Source organism: Belonocnema kinseyi, chromosome 7 (genome assembly GCF_010883055.1).
Source record: "Belonocnema kinseyi isolate 2016_QV_RU_SX_M_011 chromosome 7, B_treatae_v1, whole genome shotgun sequence".
Lineage (NCBI taxonomy): Eukaryota > Metazoa > Arthropoda > Insecta > Hymenoptera > Cynipidae > Belonocnema > Belonocnema kinseyi.
In genome coordinates this window covers 88,067,945-88,091,285 of record NC_046663.1, presented here as the reverse complement: position 1 = coordinate 88,091,285, position 23,341 = coordinate 88,067,945, and the positions used below count along the sequence as shown (strand labels likewise).

The 23,341-nt window shown below is 28.8% G+C and overlaps 1 protein-coding gene across 3 annotated transcripts in view; it reads left to right on the top strand.

Moving 5' to 3' along the window:
• Positions 1-23,341, top strand: part of LOC117175991 (flocculation protein FLO11) — a 47,409-nt gene that overhangs the window by 19,242 nt on the left and 4,826 nt on the right. Inside the window, exons 2-5 of one of the 3 annotated variants that reach the window (XM_033365913.1) lie at positions 5,365-5,817; positions 15,974-17,272; positions 20,005-20,653; positions 20,725-21,040. In XM_033365913.1, coding sequence (XP_033221804.1) covers positions 5,365-5,817; positions 15,974-17,272; positions 20,005-20,653; positions 20,725-21,040 — 2,717 coding nt within the window. Of the gene's footprint in view, positions 1-5,364; positions 5,818-15,973; positions 17,273-19,983; positions 20,654-20,724; positions 21,041-23,341 lie in introns of all 3 variants that reach the window. The other 2 variants (XM_033365912.1, XM_033365911.1) reach the window with 2 other exon arrangements.

Sequence of the window (23,341 nt, the reverse complement as noted above, 5' to 3'; positions counted from 1 at the left end):
ATATTTTGCAACTACTCAGCGCTAGAACGATTCGATCGTCGTCAGATCAAAAAATAACACGATATTTACAATGGGCGCACTGTTATTTAATTACTATTAGCAATAATAAAGTTGTTATTGAGAATCCATGACCTCGTAATGTATGATAATTAATTTCACTTGCAGTCATCAACCTGGCTTGCAGTAAAGGTCATTTATCTTTCTCAAAATTAGGGCTAGATTATGAATTATGGTTAAATATAACTTCATAAAGTACTTTAATACTCAAAAGTCTAATTAAAATTTGGAAGGATTGTAGTTCCAATTGGTATCCAGGTCTGATAGGATTTTGAGCTAGATCGGTAACTTAGAAAAGTTTTTTTTAGTTCAGAGATTTAAAAAAAAAAACTAACCTTGCTTATATGAGAAAAACTTTTGATATTCAGAATACAACAATACAGCTTTATTCTTTTTATATACAAAAAAATGATATTCAAATGACAATAACACTACAGGTAGTGTATTTGTTCGGGTCTTCGACATGCTTCGATCGACCTATTGCTGCACCTTTTATGACCCAGCAGTATCAACTTTTGAAGTTTCAAACAAATGGTTTATTCTTTTTATATAAGAAAAAAATCTCTGGATGGGTCACTACTTTATGTAGTGCACATTTGTTCGCGTCTCTCTTGGAAATACCCGAAAATATTTCAAATCCTTTGAAATATTTTAAATGATTTGAAACTGTTTTAAGTTAAGTTAAACTGTGTTTAAAATTAAAATATATTGAAAAAATTTGAAAATCTTTTCTAATCTTTTAAATCCCTGAATTCTTGTGAATGATATCTGTTGATATTTCTTGAAATATTTAAAAATATTTTAACTCCTATAAAAACCTGGGAAATTTATTGAAATACCTTATTGAGAGACTTTAAATCCTTTAGAATTATTTAAATCTCGAAAACTGTATATGTTCCTTTACAAATTCTTTAAAATATGTGTAAATATTTAAAATTCTTTCGAAATTTAAGGAAAATTGTTAAAAACTACATACCAACTGAAATACTTGAAATTATCAGTAAATGTTTGAAATTATATGAAATCTCTTCACTCTTGTGAGATTATTTGCAATTTATAGATGTACATTCAAATTTTCAGAATTTGTTATTTGTATTGAAATTCTTTTGAAATTCCTTTAAATCGTTCTCTACAAATTCCCTGAAATCCCATAAATTTTGCTTTTATCTCTAAGAAGTTTCTGAAAACTTTAAAATAGTATTAAATCTCGCAATAAGTTCTTGTGGAATCTCTTAGATTGCCGTACAAGCTTATAAATCTTTTTAAAATCCTTAAAATTTTTTTAAACTTTCAATATTTCTAAAACAATCAAAATCCTGGGAAATTTTATGGATTCTCTTGAAAGCTGATTAAATATTTTAAATCCCTTGAAATCTGTTGAAAACCTTGGAAGTCTATCAAATATTTTGAACTCGTCCAATCAAATTAGACAGAACTACTCTTAGGCCTGGTCTGTAAGACTTTTATAAACTTCTGAACGCTAATTGTTACGATTAAAAAATAATTTTCATTTTCAAACTTAAAATATTGAAAGGAACTACCTAGATTTTCTCTAACACGAAAAAAACCCTAAATTCCAAAAAAGTCTGATAAAATTGTTTGATTAATTGATGACTTAAAAATAATTTAATTTTAAGTAATTTAAATTTAGAAGAGTTTTAATGCTTTGATTTTGTAGTTAAGTATTCAATATTCTAATTGAACATTTTTTCAGACATAAAAGTTTTTCTTTTTAATTTTTAGAACTTTGAAAAATGTTTGGTAACCAAAGGACCCAAAATATTTATATTGAGAATTTGGCTGTTGAGGAGATACTTATCGACCGCATAGCGCGCAAATTATGATTGCTAGCATAAAATAATATTAAATGTGTAAAATGATATATAGCAGAAACTAGTACGAGGTGGATAGAAAAAATGTTGTAGTCATAATATTGATAAATGATTAACAATTTGGTAAAAATATATTGCACGGCAAATTAAAGCAGAAACATTCATTTTGAAGATAGCAATGCCACTTTGTGAATGATATTATCAATTTTTCGCAATTACGTTGCAGATTTCTTCAGAAGGTACTCTTCCGGTATGAGATGATTATTCAAATTTTAAATCTCCCATATAAATTATCGAAGGACGTTGTATATAAATTCATTAAAAAAATAATTTAAAAATGGTATTCAAAAACGTTTCTGTCTGACTGGTCAATAATAATTTATTCACCTCGTACTGAATGTCAATTTTCATAAAAACCCGTCGAAAGACATTTTCTTCATTTTTCAGTTCAAAAACAGCAAGTAAGAGGTAAAAAGACTGATTTCAAAACTCTTTTTTAATACCGCTATTCATAAAAAATACTACAGGACTTTTGCATTAAAATCCAGTAACTTTTTTCCATTATTCAGTTCGCACTGGTATGCACCTCGTACTGGTTTCCCTGCAGCAAGTTTGTCAATTCAATTAGTTATAGCTCTCTGTATATACAACCGCCCAGGTAATTTCTCCGAATTGGCGATTAAAAATACCTCTATTAAAGAAAAAAATCATCAAGAAACCGATTTGACCTAGTTTGTGCTTTGAGGGTCAAAGATAATAATGAGAAGCAACTTATTTAGACACGCCCTATTTTCGCACCCAATGGATACGAATAATAGGTTTAGGAAAAGGAGCGAGTCGCCTAACATCGATCATTCGTTTTCGTAATCGTTCCCTATTCGAAACAATGAACTTTGACGAAAGCCATTGTTCCTCCTAGGAGCCGCCTTTCACATCTGAAACAGAATCTGCTCGGTATGCAAACTGAAATGTTTCATAAGTCACTTATAATAACGTTGTTGATTTTTGTGTATAATAGAAGAAAGGCTGTATACATTATATACGCAAAAAGGAATGTACCTACATTTGTCGTGACTATTTAAAATAAATAATCATTGTATTGCTGCAATCGAGGTTTACGAGAATAATTATAATAACACGTTGCAATTGCATATTTGCTCTAGGATTCGGAGATTCAATCTAGACGTAATACTGGAATTACAAAGTGGATCATGTATCTCGAATTCTGGTTAACATTTTACGAAATGAACTGAAACAAATTGCTTTGAACTAATGAATTCTGAGTAGGGCATCTACATACGATTTCAGAAAAATAGTTGTGGCTGGTCCATTTAAGTATGTAGTACGGCGGATAAAAAAATGATTGCGCTATGTCTTTAGTTTAAAAACCCCCGGTGAAATAGAGGTCTATACTCGAATCTTCCTGGAAATTTGGCCAGGGAGAGGAAGATTGCAAAAAATCACCTTCCGAAGTTCAGCCAAAGATCTTTGGTTCAGCCGATTTTTCGACAGTCGAGTTTGAAGGCACTTATTCGACCCTATCACCTATCAAATATAGACAATCACATTCGGCGTCAAAGCTTCCCCGCTCGACATTAGTTGGAACGTAGCAGATGGTCACACATCCGAATTCTATTCGGGCTCGAAATTTCTCGACAACTGTACTTTCCCGTGCCAAGATTGCCATTAGAGTGACGTTGTTTCATAGAAGCTGTGCTTTTTGTTTTAAAACTATTGGCGAACAGTAATTTATAAGGTGTAAAAGAATAAACTTTGTGGTGAGAAAACGAGGAGAGGAGAAGATCATTGTCTTGACCCGTTATCTTGAAAAAAATATTAAAGCACTTTTTTTAAAATAAAATATTAATACATTTTTTTAATATTAAAAATTTTTAAGTACACAGGGCTGCTACAAATTTGAAAAAGGGGGAAAACGTAATTTAAATACTATAAAATCTCATGAAATTCTACGAAATCTGATTATATTTCCTGTAAACAGAAAAAAAAATTATTAAAATGCATTGAGAACTTTTTAAATCTCTTCAAAATAATAAAAATTTTATATAATTCCTTTGAAACTAAAGTTCCCTATCTATCTCTTTAATATGCCTTAGAACCTTTTATAATACCTTACAATATTTCAAACCCTTAGAATTCCCTTCAACTTACTGAAATCTATTAAAAATTCCTTGCAATCTTTTTAAATTCCCTAAGATGAGACACATCCTAATTCTTTTAAAATCCCTTGAATTTTTTTTAAGCTCTTGAAAATGTTTGGGATCTTTCAAAATACCCTAAAATAAATCACATCCTTTGAAATCCCATTAAATTACTGAAATTATTCGAAAATTCTTGACATAATTTAGAATACCCTCACGAAGTCGTTATGTAAGGTTCCTCACTAGTGTTGCGGAACGAACGTGTTATTTACTTAAATAGCACGAGAATTCTGGATCAATCTGAAAAATCTCTATCCCTTCCACACACTACTCCTTTCCCCTACCAAGTGAGTCACGCCTACCCCGAAAGGGAAATGGCTTAATGGTGTAATAATAATAATAATAATAATAATAATAATAATTTAAAATACCCGAAAATATTTAAATCCTCTTAAATCCTTTGAAATTTTTAAAAGCTCTTGAAAATTCATTGAAATTTTTAAAAGCGCCTTAAAAGCTTTCAAACACTTTGGAATGATTTTAAATTATTAAAATATCTTGTAAATACTCCAAGATGTTTCAAATCCTTTAAAGAATTTTGAAATCCTAAACATTTTTAAAGCTCTTAAAAGTTCCTTAGAATTTTTAAAAATATCCTAAATTTTTTTTATCCCTTAATGTCCCTTCAAAATATTCAAATCTATTGAAAATTTCTTGGAATATTTTTGAAAATCGTGAATTCTTTCAAATTTTCTGAAATCTTACGAAATGTCTCAATTCTTTTGAATAAATTCCTTAAAATTCATTCAAATATTATGAAATCCCTGGAATTCTATGAAATCTGATTACATTTTCTGCAGAATCCTGGAAATTTTATTAAAATAACTTGAGATCTTCTAAAATACCTTGAAACCACTTAAGTCCTTGAAAATTCCTTGAAAATCTTTAAATCTCTTGAAAATGCTTTGGAGTATTTTAAAATACCTTAAAATATTTCAAAAAAATTCAAGAAAATTGAGAAATAAGTAAGAGATGAAAGCAATCTTTTCATTTTAAAAACTGACTATAGTGACTTTAGCTTTAAAAAGTGATTAGAGAAAGAAATGGACTAAAAATAACTGTGTGTAGCGTCGCGGATTATTTGTGATCCCTGAATTTTGTCATTCTTTCAAAACACCTTACGTTTCCCTGATTTAGAGACGTTCCATGACCTGCGGCCACCTTGGTGGCCTTCTAGCTCATGGAATTTGAATAAAAAGAGGAAATCATTTCTGGTAAAGAATGTTTTTTAATAGGAAGAAATTCTTTTGTTTCAGATACAAGGCAGTCATGGATACAAGTTCCCCTTTATCCTACGAATTCCGTATACGAGCTGCGACATGGTGCGGCAACCACTTCCGGTAACGGAGCTGATCATTCGTCATTGTTGTTGCTGGACGAGAACAATGTCAGGGATCCGTCGAAGGCAAAAGTAATCAGCCATGAGGAGAACGAAGAGGAATACGTCGATGAAGAATACGAGGGTGATCTTGAATCGGAACAGGATCCCAGAAGCTCTCGAGTTCTCCAAGAGTATGAGGCTGATGATCATAATCAAGAGAAGCGACCTTTAAATCAAACTGCCCATCTTCACCCCATAAATAATAAAAATAGCCAAAAAAATAATTCTACTCAGCAAACTAATCATCGAGTTGATCCCACTTCGACTCAGTACGATTCTTATTACTACTACGATGATTACGAGAATGATACGCATTCTGCTGCTGAAGGTAATTTCATGCCTGGAATGATTGTAATTTATTTATAGACCAGCAATTTCATTATATCTCACATTTTATGCTGTCCTTTCCTTTCTTAAGTAATTAAATAATCTTTTGAGCGATGACACTATTATCCTACTATTTCAAAAAAAAAAAATTACAATAAAGATACTATTTTCTTACAGCCAATATTTTTCTACTTTTCCTTGAAAAATATTTTTGAACTTTTTGATGAATAATTAAAATAATGAGTCGGTAATCTCAATGAATCACAACGTGCAGGAAAATTGTCTCTATTTTTTTCCTTATATAAAATTAATTGTCTATCAAAAAGATGAATTCTCAACAAAATACGTCCATTTTTAAACAACTAAGAAAATTATTTTTCTATCAAAAAAGACAAATTCGATACAAAATGCATGCATTTTAAAACAAACAGTTGAATTTTCAAACAAGATAAATTTTCCATTAAAAAGATGAATATCAAACTAAATAGTTTGGACCATGAATGTGATGTTAGTCCACATTTTATTTGATTAATTCTTAGTTTATATTTTTTTGTTTCTAAAATATCTTAGCCAAATAGTTGAATTTTTGAACTAAAAAATGTAAGTTCCTAAACAAAAATAGAGTATAGTTAAATTTTTATTTAAGAAGATTAATTTTCAATTAATAGAAAAAACTAATTTTTTGAGAAAACAATTTCATTTTGTACCAAATGGTTATGTTTTCTACCAAATTCTTGAAATTATAAGCCAAAAAGACGAATTTTCCACAAAACAGTTGAATTTTCAACCCAAACATTTAATCATTTAGCAAGAAAGTTCATTTTAAACATTCAGATAAATTCTCAACAAAATAATTCAATTTTCAGTTAAAAAAGTACACTTTAAACCAAAAAAATAACGAATTTTCAACCCAAAAAATTATCTCCTAAAGAAAATAGTTCAACTTTCAATCATTTTCAACTTAAAAAATGGAATTTTCAACCAAAAATGTAATAGTTGATATTTCATCAAAAAAATAATTTCTACGGGAAAATATGAATTTTTAAACAAAAAATGTGAATTCTCAACAAAAAAGTTAAATTGTCAACCAAAAAGTATGACTTCTTAAAAATTATGAAATTTTTAGCAAAATAATTCAAGTTTGAACCAAATAATACAATTTTAAACTGCAAAAAATCAATTCTCACACAAAAATTTTATAGTATGAACTTTCAAACAAAAATATTTAGATTTTCTTATTAGGTTCTATTAATTAATTTCGCATTTAAATGTAAAAATGAGAAAAAGAGGGGAATGGGGGAAACTGAAAATTTTGCTTAAAAAATGAAGTTAATTACACACTATTTACACTATTTTTGATCTGTGAAGTGAGTCCGAGACCTGTCCTTGTCCAAATTGTTTCATATTTAATTTGGAAGATAGAAAGACTAATTATTGAATAATTTGTTTAATGAAGGTCCTGTAATTCTAAATGTGTAAATTGGTTTTAATTTTTAAAAAATCGATGAAGAGATCAATCGTCGAGTCACGAAAGGTCATTACTTTCTAAAAGTCGAGAGCGAAAGTAGTGCTTGGAATTTAAAATCGCGGCATTTGGATAAAGCGGTTGAAGTTGAAAGATTTTTTTATTCGCCTAATTAATACTGAGGATTCTCATTTGAAAAATCTACTTTCGCTTATGCATTTTCTTCAGGCAATATTTTCCAGACTTTTGATAAATAATATAGGTGTTTAATTTGTCTTTCCTTGAAATTAATCTGAACATGCATGTGGAACAGAAAGAATGTTCTATATGTTTCCGTTTCCTTTTTTGTTAGTCACAATAATTTCGCATATTTATAAAACGCAAAGTTGCAGCTAAGGAATAAAATTATCTGCTTATAATCTAGGCAGGTACTTTCGCCACGCTCTAGATACAGTATTGACGTAAAAGTCCCACTTGTTCTGTAAGGTTTAAACTCCTTTTAGTTTCAACGAAAACCTTTAAAAACCCGTTTTCCAAAGTTATTGATATTTTTATTTTTATTTATTTATTAATTAACTCAATTCGAAATATAACGATTTAAAATACTTGCCAAGCTTTTCATCTTAAACAAAATTTAAAGCTATTTAAATTATTTTAAATTGGAATTTTCTCAAATGATAGATTTAAAGCAAATGAAGTTTTCAAAGATATTTAAAAATTAAATTTTGTATATTTGTTTTGAAGTAAAATTTGTTGTTCCCAAATGACATCAATTTTTAAGTTGCTAGCATCGCCAATCGCGGGCTACGTGAGAGTCTATTTTATCGATTTGAAGGCCAAAATAATTTGGAATAAATATAATTTTCCTAAGAATCTTCAGAAAATTCAAAAAGATTTTGGAAACTTTCAGATATGTAAAATAAAAATTTCAAGTAAAAAGTTAATCTTCAACCCAAATAGTTTAATTTTCAAACAAAAAAGATTCATTCTCAACGAAAAATGTAATATTTGATATTTTAACCCAAATCTTTTTTATTTTAAATATAAAACAGTTAAATTCATTCAGAAAAAAAACAAACAAACTTTTAACGAAAAACATTAAATATTTTCCAAAAAGACGAATTTTCTAAAAAAAAGTTTCATTTTTTAACCCAAAAATAATTTTTTTTCCACAAAATAGTTCATTTGCAACCAAGTAATTGAATTTGTTTTAAGGCGGTAAAAAGTACCCCCGAATAGTGTGGTACCAAACACCCACTTAATTGTTTCACATATAATAACAGAATCTTTCACAATGAAACCAACCCGAATAATGTCCTCACAATAAGAGATGAAAAATTGTGATTTTGTCACGCAATAATAAAATAAAGTTTACGTGTTTTTGCATTTTCATGAGAAATTAATTTAAAAAGGGGTGACCCCCTTAACTGCATTTTATTATATTTCTGAAAAATAAAATAAGTTTCGCGTGCAAAACAGAGCAGAAAAATTCTCTCACGAAGACGGTTTGAAAATCTAAATTTCTCAATTTACATTAGTCAAAAAATTGTATGGGGGTAAACTACCCCAAAAGATGTTATGATTATACAAGAAAATGACTAAATGGTGTAAATTGACGCTCAAAAATCGAGAAAAAAAACATATTTCACACAAGATAATAAAATACGGTTCCCGTATTTTTAAATTTTCACGAGAAATTAATTTATAGGAGGTAACCACCCTTGAGTGCATTTTATTATGTTTCTATACATATATTAAGGAACATTATATTTTACATATAAATTTATGTTTTTAGAAATATATGCATAAATTACACATTTAACTAACGCAGGACGTTGATTTGATAAAGCGATTGTTTTCCTTATCATTTTCTTGTATAATCGTAACATCTTTTGAGGTAGTTTACCCCAATAAAATTGTTTGACTAATATATATATTGAGAAATTTAGATATTTAAACCTTCTTCGTGAGGAAATTTTTCTGCTCTGTTTTGCACGCGAAACTTACTTTATTTTGCAGAAATATAATAAAATGCAGTTGCGGGTGGATACCACTTATAAATTAATTTCTCATGAAAATGCAACAAAAAAACCGCAACATTTATGATATTATCGCGTGCAATATATTTTTTTTCTACATTTTTTTAGTTGAAATCTTCTTGAGGACATTTTTGTGCTCTGTTTTGCATGCGAAACTTACTTTATTTTGCAGAAATACAATAAAATGCAGTTAAAACACCCTTATAAATTAATTTCTCGTGAAAATGCAAAAACACGTAAACTATATTTTATTATCGCGTGCAATATATATTTTTCCATATTTTTACATTCTCATTTCTGAGAATGTAATGTAATCGTCCAAATTTTCGATCTCTGGTTTTTAACGGATCTTTACGTTTCGGCACTCACAGAATCCGAAAATCATAAAATTTCAACGGTGTCTGTCTGTATGTCTGTATGTCTGTATGTTTGTATGTCTGTATGTATGTTTACCTGAATTTTGTGGCCACGCTAACTTTTGAAGGATTTGTCCAATCGAGTCCGAATTTGATACACTTCTGAAGTTACCCAAAATGAAGGCTAAGTTCTTTAATCAGATATTTCAACCATAATTAAAAATTGGGCGCATTTTCAAAATTGAAAATTTTTTTTTTGAAATTTTAAAAAATTTTGTGGAAGTTTCTTATAGATGGGTGAAAGGTTTGCAAATTATCTAAATAAAATTTTTTATTTTGATGAAAATTAGAAGAGTTATATACTTTTCAAAAATTTTCAAAAAATATAAATAATTATTTTTTTCGTAAATCCAAAAATCTCATTCAAAATTTTCACTAGATACCAAATATATTTCAAAACTTTTCTAGCCGATTTTTTCGATTAGCCCAAAATTAAAAAAATTATAGCATTTTCAAAATTTTCAAATTTATTTTTCTTAATATTATAAAAATTTTTATCAAAGTTTCTTATAGATAGGTAAAAGACTTGCAAATTATTCAAATAAAATTTTTAATTTTTATGAAAATTATAAAAGTTATATACTTATCAAAATTTTCAAAATTTTCAAAAAATAGAAAAATTTAATTTTTTTTAGATCCAAAAATTTCATTCAAAATTTTCACTAGATACCAAATATATTTTAAAATTATTTTAGGCGAATTTTTTTGATTAGACCAAAATAAACCAAATTAGAGCCTGTATAACCTATCTGTTAAGCGCGATTATCGAATGAGAATATAATCGTCAAGGCCGTAGGTACTTTTACAACCTTCTTTAATGACAAATTAACAAAAAAAGTGTTCAGCTTCACTTAAGAAAAGGGAAAATGATTAAACAACCACAGCAGGGCCCTATCAGGATCAGAAAAAATAAAATGTGATCATTATTTTGCAATATCAGAATAAGCAGTACCAGACCAAGGTACACAAAAAAATGGTAATAGACATTTGATATAATAGTTTTAAAAATAGAATGTAGAAAATTGCGCATTGTGGTCTGTGCATAAATGTGGAGGGTAATGCAAAGACCGAGCGCGGAGCGCGAGGTAAATACATTATCGAGCGTCGAGCGCGAGAAAAATATATTATCGAGCGCGAAGCGCGAGAACCAATAGTTGCGCGCCTTAGGCGCGCTCAAACTAGCGAGCGAAGCGAGCCGCGCGCGAAGTGCGCTTCGAGAATGTGCCCGCGAAGCGGGCGGATTTCTTTAGTTGAAATCATGCCCGTTTGTAAATTTTTGGTGTAATTAAAATTATTGTGGGGTAGTTTACCCCCCCCCATTTTTTGATCAAATTGATAAAATCACATTTCTCATCTCTTATTGTGAGGATATTATTCGAGTTGGTTTGATTGTGAAAGATTCTGATATTATATGTGAAAAAATTAAATGGGTGATTGGTACCACACTATTCGGGGGTGGTTTTTACCCCCTTAAAACCATTTTGGGCACGTAAGAAAAAATACGTGTCGCTTAGTTTTTCGAGTACCACAAAATATATGAAAACAAAGAAAATAGGATGGGGACACCGACCTAGGGTTCCTTGTAAATCATTGTCTTTTCAAACCAAAAAGATGAATTCTCGACAAAAAAAGTAATAGTAGTTGATATTTCGATACAAAATTATTTTAATTTTAAATCAAAAACAGTTTAATTAATAAAAAACTAACAAAATGGTTTAGTCAACAAATGTTTACATTTGCAACCAAAGAAATTAATTTTAAACTAAAATTACGAATCTTTAACGAAAAAATTGAATTTTTAACAAAGTAGATTAACTTTTTACCAAGTAATGGAATATTCTACAAAAAAAGATGAATACTCAACGAAAAATATAATAGTTGATATTTAAAATAAAAAACATTTTGTATTTTAAATTAAAACGATTAAAATTCATTTTAAAAATACAGTTAAATCCTCTTACAGAAATTATTTAAATTTTGTACCAAAGGTTTGCGATTTTTATTGTTTTTAATTCTACCAAAAGAGTTACATTTTTAATAAAAAAGACGAGTTTTAAGCGAAATTGTTAAATTCGTACCCAAAAATGATTTTTCAGTCTAGAATAAACAAAACTTGTAGGCAAATTAAAATTTGAAAGAAAAAATAGTTTTTAAAACATAATTAAAGTTTTTAATGGCCTAAATTTGTTCCTTTGTTTATTTTCTTCAAGGTTAAATAGATATAATTTTTCTTAGTTTCTCGAGAAAATTTAAAAAGATTTTTGAAGGTTTCAAAAATGTCGAAAAGGTATCTAGAAAAATTTTAATACCTATTTTTTATTTTGAAAGATTAAAAAAAATAAGATAAATTTTAGTACATCAAAATATGTTTAAGACTTTTGAACGCTTGAAAAAAAAATCGAGAATATTTTATTAATTTTTGGAAATCTTTCTGTTTTAAAATATTTCTAGTCTCTTCAAAATTCAAAAACTTCCTGTATATCTTTTAAACTGGCTAGCATTATTTATACAATCGTTTTTAAATCTTCAGGATTCATTTTTGACAGTTTTGAAAATTGTTGATAATTTTTTATAATATTTTTAAATTTTGTCTTATAATTAATTTTTTTTTAAATCACTTGAAATATTCCCGAGAATCTTAAGATAATGTTTTTTTATTATCTTGAAGCCTTTCAAAATCTGGAAAATTAGAAAAGTTTCCTTCAAACGTTCCAAATCTTTCAAATTTTGTTTTGATTATTTTAGAAATCTTTTGGAATGTTTTGAAATCTACTTAAATATTCTCTTCAAATAAATGTAAAAATCATTTAAAATTCCCCGCAAAATCTTAAGACAAATTTTTAATTCTCGAAACCTTTCAAAATTCTTGAAAAGCTTAGAAATTAATTAATTTAAATTTTCTCCGGCATCTTAAGAAAAAAATGTCATTATCCTAAAACCTTCAGAATTGTTAAAAACCTTCGAAATTTTATTCTAAAATCTTCAAACGTCTACATTTTTTTTTAATTTGCCGGTATAGTTGGCACAGTTTCGTTAACTAAAATATTCTATGTTTTATCCATAATTTCATTCTTCTCATCTTTTGAATTACTAATAATAGGCTGGCAACCAACTTTTGAGGACAGAATTATTTCTCAATATTAAAAAATAATTAAAATTTTCTCTTTTATCAATAATTTTTAGAAACATTCAGAAATAATTTTTATCATCAAATAGAATTACTTATTTGGAAATTTTGATTTACTTAATTGATGGCGCAGAAAAATTTTAATATGTATTAATAGATAAATGCATATAATATTGTCAAGAGGTTATGAATAGAATCCTTGTCATTTAAAAAATAATTGGTGAAAAAGTAAAGAACAATATTGTTGCCTTTATTATTAAAAAATCATTTACAATTTAAAGTTTATTTTTTAGAAATAAATTTTTATAATTAAAATTCCTTATTTGAAAATTGTGATTTACGAAATTCTCTAAAATAAAAAGAATAAACTTATAACAGCCACTTAAAGTCATATTCACGCAGAATACAACCAATCATGTAATAATCAAAAATGTGTGCGAGATTTTCGATAATTTCGTTCTCATAACTGTATGAAATTTACAATGAACGTGTAATTCTCCCAAAACAATGACAGGACAGAAAAATAACAGTGATCTTTGTGGGAAATTTACATAAAGGATTATGGTAATTTTACTACAAATCTTGATGGAATTTCACAAAATTTAGGGCAAATTACAGAATGTTTTTTTCCGTTAATTTTACACCATTCCTTGTGTGAACAAAATAACTTTTTTTTTTAATTTCCCACAAAGATTACTGGCATTTTTATGACTTTATGATTGTTGTAACGAATTACATGCAACTTTCCAAACTATAGGATAATATTTATTTAAAACAGAGTACTTAAAACTAGAGAACTGTATTTACCTAAATTACAAGCGAGTAATTGTCATGGGATGAAGTTTAGAAATATCTAGTGGACCAAAGTTTACAATACGTTTATGTGACTAATAAAATGGCAAATGGGCCTGTTCTGCGATTTAGATTATTAGATAGCGAGTCTAGTCCTAGATTTATGCAAATGTCAAAGAAGTGATGCAAAAGTTCCTGTATTATACATATTTTTAAATATGTAAAAAATTGTACACCTGTTATTATTTATTATAGGCAATAAATTCGAATATTTACATTCCAATGGTTTAAAAGATACACACTTAAGCATTGTATCATTTAGAAATTGATTTTCAAATTGTAGCGATTTGAAGTTTGAAAGATTTCAAATTTGTTCGTTTTAAAATTAGAACGCTTTTAAGTTCAAATCCCTTTAAAACAATTGGATTTCTTATAAATGCCTTGAAATCCTTTAAAAAACGGACAAATCCAATAAAATTCAAATCTTTTTAAATCCTTAAAATCGCTTTCAATAGTCGAAATCCCATAAAAAAGTCTAAAAATCAGTTAAAATTCTTGAAATTCCCTGAAATATTTCGAAATGTTACGAGCTACCTTGAAATCCTGAAACTTCCTTTTAAATTATTTGATATCTTACGAAATCCTCTAAAATCCGTGAATTTTAGAGAAAATCATGGAGACCTCTTTAAATCTCTTAAAATCGTTTTATATCTCTTGAAATACTTTAAAATCTCGTGAATTCTTTTAAACTATTTCGAAATTATGAGATATATTTCGGGTTCCAATCGTGTACCAAAAATACGAATTTTTTTTATAGTTCTGGTACATGATTGGAACTCTTTTTAAATCCCTCGAAACCCCTTACAATGTTTTGTAATCCGCCGAAGTCTTTCGTGGATATCCCATAAAATTCATTGAGATTCTATGAAATCTGTTAAAATCCTTGAAATCGCTTGAAATCTTCAAAATCCCTTAAAAATCCCTTATAATCGTTTAAAATCCATGCGAATCTCCTCGAATCTTTGAACCCCAGTTAAAATGCTTGAAATTCCGTGACATATTTCGAAATATTACGAGGTTCCTTGAAATATTTTAAATACTTTTAAAATTCATTGAAATCTTAAAAATCCGTATCATTCAATAACTTGAAATCCCTTAAAATCTTTTAAAAGCCATGAAAATTCGTTAAAATCTTTAAATTCATTAAAATCTTCTAAAAGTCTGTTAAAACCATTTGACTTCTTTGCAAATTGTTTGAAAGGCCGTAAAATCATATTAAATTTCTTTAAATTTCTTCAAATCTTTAAACCTTAATTATAATCTCATGTCCTTGAAAATTTTTTAAAATACTTCAGTATCTCTTGAATTCCTTTAAAATCTTCCAAACCCCCGTGATTTCTTTCAAAATCTCTGCAAATCCCGTTCGATCTTTTGTAATCCGCCAAAATCAATCTTAATCTCCTAAAATCCTAAAAATTCGTCTAAATCCTTTGACTTCTCTCTAAACCTGATTAAGCTTACAATCTTCTTAAAAAACCCTTGAAAAAAATGATATTTTTTCTAAAATTTTACTAGGCATTTTTTTAACTTCTTGAAATCATTTTAAATCATTTAAAATCCATTACAATCCTTTAAGACACGTAGAAATGCCTAAAAACCCCAAAATCCGTTTAAAATTCTGGAACTTCAGTGAAATCTTTCTAATATTGTGAAATCCCTCCAAATCTTAAGAAATGCTCTAATATCCGTCGATATACTTTGAAATGTTTTAAAATATCTTAAAATCCATTTAATCTCGCGAGATCATGTAAACCCCTTAAAATCTGTTAACATCCTTGAAAATTTTTGCAAATATTATGAAATCGCGAGAAATCTTATGAAACCTTTTTGAAAAATCCTTAAAAATTCACGAAAATACTTTGGCATCTCTTGAAATCCTTTGAAGTCTCGTTACTTTTTTTGAAATATTTTAAAATCTTCAAAATCCTTTTAAATAAGTGATGCACGTTGATCATTTTTAGACAAAGTCGAGATTTTCTCGAAAAATAATCAGACATTCTATTATAGAAATAAAAAAATATTTTAAAATTTCACAGTGAAAAGAGTTGTACCATCCTTTTAATTACTGAATCAAATTATTAAACACGTTTGTATTATTTTTAGCATCTACAAACCAGTTTTGCATCGCGAATATGCTACGACACTTTGAAATTAATAAAAATTCTATAAAAATAGACGACCCTATTGTTATGGTTCTATTATTACACTTCTATTTATATAGATATCATCTTCTGACTAATAAATTTTTTATTTTCCAGCGAACGTCGACTATCCCGACCCCTCAGTGATTAGCAACGAGAAAAAACTTCAGCTCCCAGAAGTAGGCGAAGGTAAATCAGAAGAAGATTCAGCAAAAGAAGACGTAGAGTCCGTAAGTGTAGAAATCAAATCAACTCCTTCTAAGAACGTGTCAAAACTTTTAAAAGAAGAAACATTTTCTGAGACTAAGTCAAAGTCTACTGAGTTTTCTCTAACGTCTTCAAAGTCTTCAAAGTCTTCCTCAGAATTAAGGCAACCCTCTGAATTGAAACCTGCCAATAATTCAAACTCTTCTAAAGTTTTAAAGTCTCTCGAGACTCAAGAAGAAGATAAGAATTATGAAGATTCAGAACAATCCGAAACTGATTCTGAGACCCCTGAAGACGGTTCCTCGATGGAAGCAAGTGAGGAGAGTTTCGCCGAAGCATCTCCTCAAGAAGAATCATCCTCCAGGTCAATTTTGATCGGAGAAGCAGTCGTCTCCGTAGTGACGACGAAAAGTGTAGTAAATGGTACCATTTCAGTGCCAGTCACTTCATCGCCATTGACCACAGAGCAGATTTCTGCTCCGCCAACCTCTCCTAGCTCAAAACAATCCTCATTTCAAATTCGAACTTCCTCTTCTGAAGCGCCCGAGGATTTGAGCCAAGTTACCACAGAAGATTCTTCTAGAATTCTAGCTTCCGTCCAAACTAGTCGCAGTATTTCTGGAGCTCGTTTCCTTCCTTTCCCAGTAATCGATCGGGTCGAGCAACTCGATCAGAATAACGAGGAGGTCACGAGCAAGAAAATCTCTTCTTCGGAGTCTACAGAGAGCATTATTGATAAACTTGACAGAGTCCAGTCCGAGTTATCCAACGGGTTTTTAGCTGGAGGATTTAGGACTGCTGGAAATACACTCCAGGTTGATGGTCCCCCTGAGGGAGATAGGTCGAGTCAGAAGAGGTATACGACTACTATTAAACCTCCGGGGAAGTTTGTTCCTAGAAGATACAGTGATAGGAGGACTAGTACGACGAGTACGACTACGACTGCTGCTACTACTGTAACCACCACAACTCAAAAGTCGACTACGGAGAAGGGAAGCACTAAAAGGTTTAGACTGCAGACCACATTGGATGATTTGGAAGGATTGCTGCCCAAAAATTATCCGAGGAGTAGTTTGAGAAGGCAGTTTGCGAAGAGCACTACTGCTTCAACTCCAGTTGCTACTGAAGCAACTACTACTAGAACTACTAGCACTACTACTGCTAAGAGTGCCGTTATTATTGAAGATATCAGCGCCTTTTTACCACCAGGTATTGTAAAATTTCCCACTTTCTTTCTTGTTTTTCATTTAACCCTCACAGCCTACACTTTAGTATCTCTGGATCAAATTAACGTATCCGGATCATTTTCTTTTAACTGTAGCTAAAAGTCTCAGAAAAAATTAATATTGTATAGTTAATGAGATGAATTCAACACATACTATAAGTATTTTTACAAAATCCGGGTGTTATTTACCCAGTGTAAGCTGAAAGGGTTAAAGAACAAATAACGAGGGGATGACCACTTTATTTTTCTGTGTACATCAGATTCCAAGATATTAAAAGATTTGCAAGATATAGCAAAGATTTCATCAGGGTTTTAAAGATTTCAGAAAGTTGTCAAAATTTTTCATAAAAATTTCAAAACATTTCAATGATCTTACAAAGAGTTCGACGGCTTCATACAGATTTCAAAAATTTCTACACAAATTTATCAAGATTTTAATGATTTCAAACAATTTCAAGGATTTTAAAAATATTTCACATAAGTTTCTCGAAGATTTCAGAAACATTTAAAAGATTGAAAAAGTTTTCACTGATATTTCAATGATTTCATACAGATTACAAAAACTTAAAACGATTTTAGATCATTTAAGAAAATTTCACGCAAATTTTAAAAGAGATTGCAATGATTTCTTAAATATTTCACAAATTTCAAACAATTTTTAAAGATCTCAAAAAGATTTCAGAAAGATTTCTAACATTTTACAAATCTCAAAATAATTCAAGGATTTAAAAAATCTCAAACAATTTCAAAAGACTTTATAATAATTTCAGAAAGATGCCAAACATTTCACAAAAGTTTCTCATAGATTTAAAAATAATTTCAAAGATTCCACAGAGATGTCAATCATTTCGAATTTTTCAAACGATTTCAGAATATTTCAACAGATTTTACTAATTTCAAAAGATTTGACAAACATTTCAAATATTTCACAAAAGTTTCTCTAAGATTTCAAAGAAATTTCAAAGATTTTACAAAAGTTTCTCAATAATTTCAGAAACAGTAAAAACATTTGAAAAAATTTCACAAACAATTCAGAAAGATTTCTAAGATTTTACAAATCCCAAAATAATTCAAGGATTAAAAAAAAATAATTTCAAAAGACTTCATAATAATTTCAAAAAGATGCCAAACACTTCACAAAAGTTTCTCAAAGATTTCAAAAGATTTACAAAAGCTTCTCATACATTTAAGAATAATCTCAAAGATTCCATAGAGATTTTAATAATTTGACCATTTTCATCGATTTCAGAATATTTCAAAAGATTTTACAAATATTTCAAATATTTCACAAAAGTTTCTCAATAATTTCATAAACATTAAAAACATTTGAAAAGATTTCACAAAGAATTGAGAAATATTTCTAAGATTTGAGAAATTTCAAAATAATTCATAGATTTAAAAAATCACAAATGATTTCAAAAGACTCCACAAAATGTTCTCAAAGATTTAGGAATATTTTCTAAGATTTAACAGAGATTGCAATGATTTCTTACATATTTCGCAAATTCTAAATAATTTTTAAAGACTTGACAAAGATTTCAGAAAAATTTCTCACACTATACAAATCTCAAACTAATTCAAGGATTTCAATCACTTTTTCACAAAAGTTTCTCTAAGATTTCAAATAAATTTTAAAGGATTTTACAAAAACAATTTTATTAAGTTCAGAAAGACTTAAAATATTTAAAAAGATTTCAGAGAGATTTCACAACTTTCAAACAATGTTTAAAATACTTTACAAAGAATTCTAGGATTTTACTAATCTCAAAATAATTCAAGGATTTCAAAAAACATAAAAATATCAAAAGACTTTACCAAAGTTCCTCATAGATTTAAAAATATTTTCAAAAAATTCACAGATTTCAATGATTTCTTAGAAATTCACAAATTTCAAACTATTTCAGAAGATTTCAAAAGATTTGAAAAGGATTGATAAGATTTCACTAATTTAAAAAGATTTCAAATTATTCATAAAAGTTTCTCATAGTTTTCAAGGACATTTAAAAGATTTCACAAAAGTTTCTCAACAAATTCTAAACTATTTAAAAGATTTTAAACGCTTTCAGAGAGATTTCACAAATTTCAAACAATTTTTAAAAGACTTCGCATAGCTTTCAGTAAGATTTCCAAGATTTTACAAATCTCAAAATAATTAAGGGATTTTAAAAATCACAACAATTTCAAAAGATTCACAAAAGTTTCTCATAGATTTAAAAATATGTTCAAAAATTTCACAGAGATTTCAATGATTTCACAAATATTTCACAATTTTCAAACGAGTTCAGAAGATTTAAAAAGATTTGAGAAAGATTTTTAGTTCTTGTTAATTCCAACAGATTTCAGAAATATTTCAAACTTTTCAACATTTTTGCAAAAGTTTCTCAGAGATTTCGAAAAATTTCACAGAAATTTCTAAGATTACAAAAGATTTCTCAAATTGTTTTCAAAAATTTTAGAAAGATTGTAAAATATTTCACTAAGAATTTAATGAATTCACAAATTTCGAACGATTTCCCAAAGATTTTAACCATTTCACAAAATTTCAGAAGTCTTACAGAAGTTTCTTAAAGATGTCAGAAAGGTTTAAAAAGATTTTACAGAGATTTCAAAGATTTTACGGATCCTTGTGCGCCAGATTTCAAAAGTGATCAACCCCTCGTAAATTAACCAACAAAAAAAAACAATTTTCCTCCAGGTTACAGACTGAAAAAAGAAGACGCCGCTGAAGTGACAGAGAAGTCTCTCCTCACAGAAATCCTCGCCAAATCAAAAGTCAACATCACTGCGTTTCTGCTTCCCAGTTTCAATCTCTCTTCTGAATCTTTACAACCCAGTACTTCATCTACAGAAAAAGCTCCCGAAATTTCGAAAACGAACGCAGCGATTCCTCCACTGCTACAAGATCTCTTCGTCAAATCTGAAGTTGACGTATCATCCTTCCTCCCTAAAAATTTCAAGCAAAAGAAGAATTCTACCGAAACCCAAGATACTCAGCAAACCGCCGACAGGAAACCTTTTCAGCAAAAGAGCAGAAACTCCACAGGAACGAATAGCGATATTCCAGCAGATAAATTAGTTGACGATTTGATTGCTAAATCAGAAGTGGATCTATCCGCATTTCTACCAAAAGATTTTAATCTGAAGAATGCAAATAATAAGATAACACAAGAAGTTGGAACTAAGATTGAAATTTTGAAGGTAACGCCAAGTCCGGTAACACCGAAATCTGCAGGGATCAAACTTGTCTTCCCAAGTAGACCTGGAGGTAGAAAACCAAGTGCTAAGATAACAACACCTCCTCCTCGAGGTGGAGGAGAAGGAGCTTTTGCTGCCGCACCCAAGATTCAGAAAGGATGGCCCACTAGGTAATTCAATGATAATTTGTATTACCTAAGAGTGGTTGATTGTTTAGGTATAATTAATTTTTAAATTCCAGAGCTACCACTGAATTTACCGGGTGGCCCACCTCCTCAACGACTCCGATTTCTATAGAGAAACTTTTGGAAGCTGCTCGAACTGCCACTGCTTCTTCCTTTAATGCATCTGCGTTTCCCACAACGAGTACTGTTACAACTACTTCTACAACTACCACAACGACAACGACTCCCAGGCCCACAACCCCAGGAATGTGCGAAGATGAGTGTGAGGTTGCGGGAACCATCCGCATAATTGATAATGCAACTTGGGTGCCAGAGTTGCTTGATAGAAATACTCGAGAATGGCAGGACCTTGCGAACAAGGTCGAAAGAGAGGTAAGCATTTGCTGTGGTCTTGTTTTTTTTAGTGGTTTCATTCTTTAGTGTTTCTGTTTGCAATTATTTCTACGTACAAATAAGACTCAAGTTTAAATCAGGAATTGTTTTGTGTATGGGGTATTCTCAGATTGTATTTTACAGGTGGAAATTACGATTTGAAATTCGTCGACGGGTTGTCTATTTAAAAGTCGAGTGGTCACGACTTGAGTATACAACAGATTTCAAGGATTTCACAAAGAGTTAAAAGATTTCAAAAATGTTACAAAAAATGTTAAGATTTTCCAAAATTTCAAAGATTTCCGAAATTTTAAAAAGATTTCACAACGATTTAAAGGGTTTCAAAGAATTTCGAAAAATGATGCAAAGAATCAGAAGAATTCATAAAAGTTTAAAAAATTTCAGAAAGACTTAAAAATATGACACATAGATTTAAATTATTTCACAAAGATTTCACTTTCAAGCAATTTCAAAAAATTTCACATAGATTTTAGAAACTTTTCAAAAATTTCAGAAAAGTTTCTCAAAGGTTTCACAAATTTCAAAAGCTTTTAACAAAGATTTTTAAAATATCACAAATGTTTCTTAAAGATTTCAAAAGATTCCACGAACGTTTCAAAGATTTCAAAACATTTCACAAAAGTTCCTCAAAGATTTCAGAAAGACATAAAAAAATTTCAACGATTACACCTAACAATTTCTATAAGATTTCGCCCAAAGATTTTAGTCATTTTAAAGTGGTTTACAAAGATTTCAGAAAGATATAAAAGTATTTCACGCAGATTTGAACGATTAAACAAATTTCAAACGATTTCCAAAATATTTTGCGCAAAGATTTTAATCATTTTAAACAATTTTACAAAGATTTCACGTAACTTTCTTAGAGATTTTGAAAGATTCCACAAAAATTTCAAAGATTTCAAAAGATTTCACAAATTTTTCTCAAAGATTTAAGAATAATTTCAAAGATTTAAAAAGATTTCACAGAGATTAAAACGATTTCAGAAATATTTCAAAATTTTCTAATTTTCCAAAGATTTCAGATCATATCAAAAGGTTTCTAAGATTTAACAAAATAAAAAATTTTTCAAAGATGTAAAAAAATTCCACAAAAATTTAAAAGATTTCAGAAAAATTGTAATAGAATCCACAGAGATTTAAATGATTTTAGAAAGATTTAACAGATTGCACACAAGTTTTAAAGAAAAGTTTTAAAATTTTTCACGAAGATTTAACAAAGATTTCAAGGATTACAAAAGATTTCGTAAAGAGTTAAGAAATTTCAAGAGATTTCGCAAATATTTCAAAACGGTTACAAAAATTTCACTAGGTTTCACAAAAATTTAAAAGATTTTACAATAATTTCAACAGATTTCAGAAGAATTAAAAACATTTAAAAGATTTCAAAGACTTAAAATATTTTAAAAACATTACAGAGAATTAAAAATATAATTTGAGAATTGTAATTTTTTGTAAAACTTTGCAATTACTTGTAAAATGTTGAGAAAGAACCCGAATTAGTAAAAACTTGTACATATTTTTTAGTAGAATTATTTTTGTAATTTTTTATTGTATGTAAAAATAAAAGTTGAAAATGGTGGAGAATCACAAAAATTATGCTACTAGAAATCAAGTTTTCCCTAGAATTGTATTACTTTCACAAAATTCAACAAGTAATTATAAATTTCAAAACAATGCAATTTTGATATTGATGTACACTATTGTTATTCATGTAAGAATACATTTCGACCCAAAATAAAATACATTTCAAACATTTCAATACGATTTCACGAAGATTTCAAAAAATTTCAAATATTTCCCGGATTTTAAAGATTTAACAAAGATTTGAATGACTTCACCTAGATTTGACAAAGATTTGAAATATTTCACAAAGACTCCAAAGATTTCAAAAATTGCATTGAAGACTTCTACACTAGATTTAAAGATTATATCTAGCTTCGAATTTCTCTGTAGAAATGGTTGCATATTTAAATTTGGTAACAAATTTAAATTTTCACATCGAAAATTAAACAGTGTGAACCAGCAATCTTTCAGAAATAAAGAGTGGATCATTAAAAATATTTTTAATTGAACAATTGAAAAACTAAATATTTAGGAGCAAGTTTTACTGAAAAATATGCAAAATTAAAAGCGTTGAAAGCCTTTTAAAAAGTTCAATATAAAAATCAGTAGCTGAAGGTCGGACAAGTGATATCCGGAAGGCTTAAAAATTAAAGTTTAACAATTAGGCTATTTAAATTTGCATGATTTAAAAATCTATGCTTACTAAAATGAAGAATT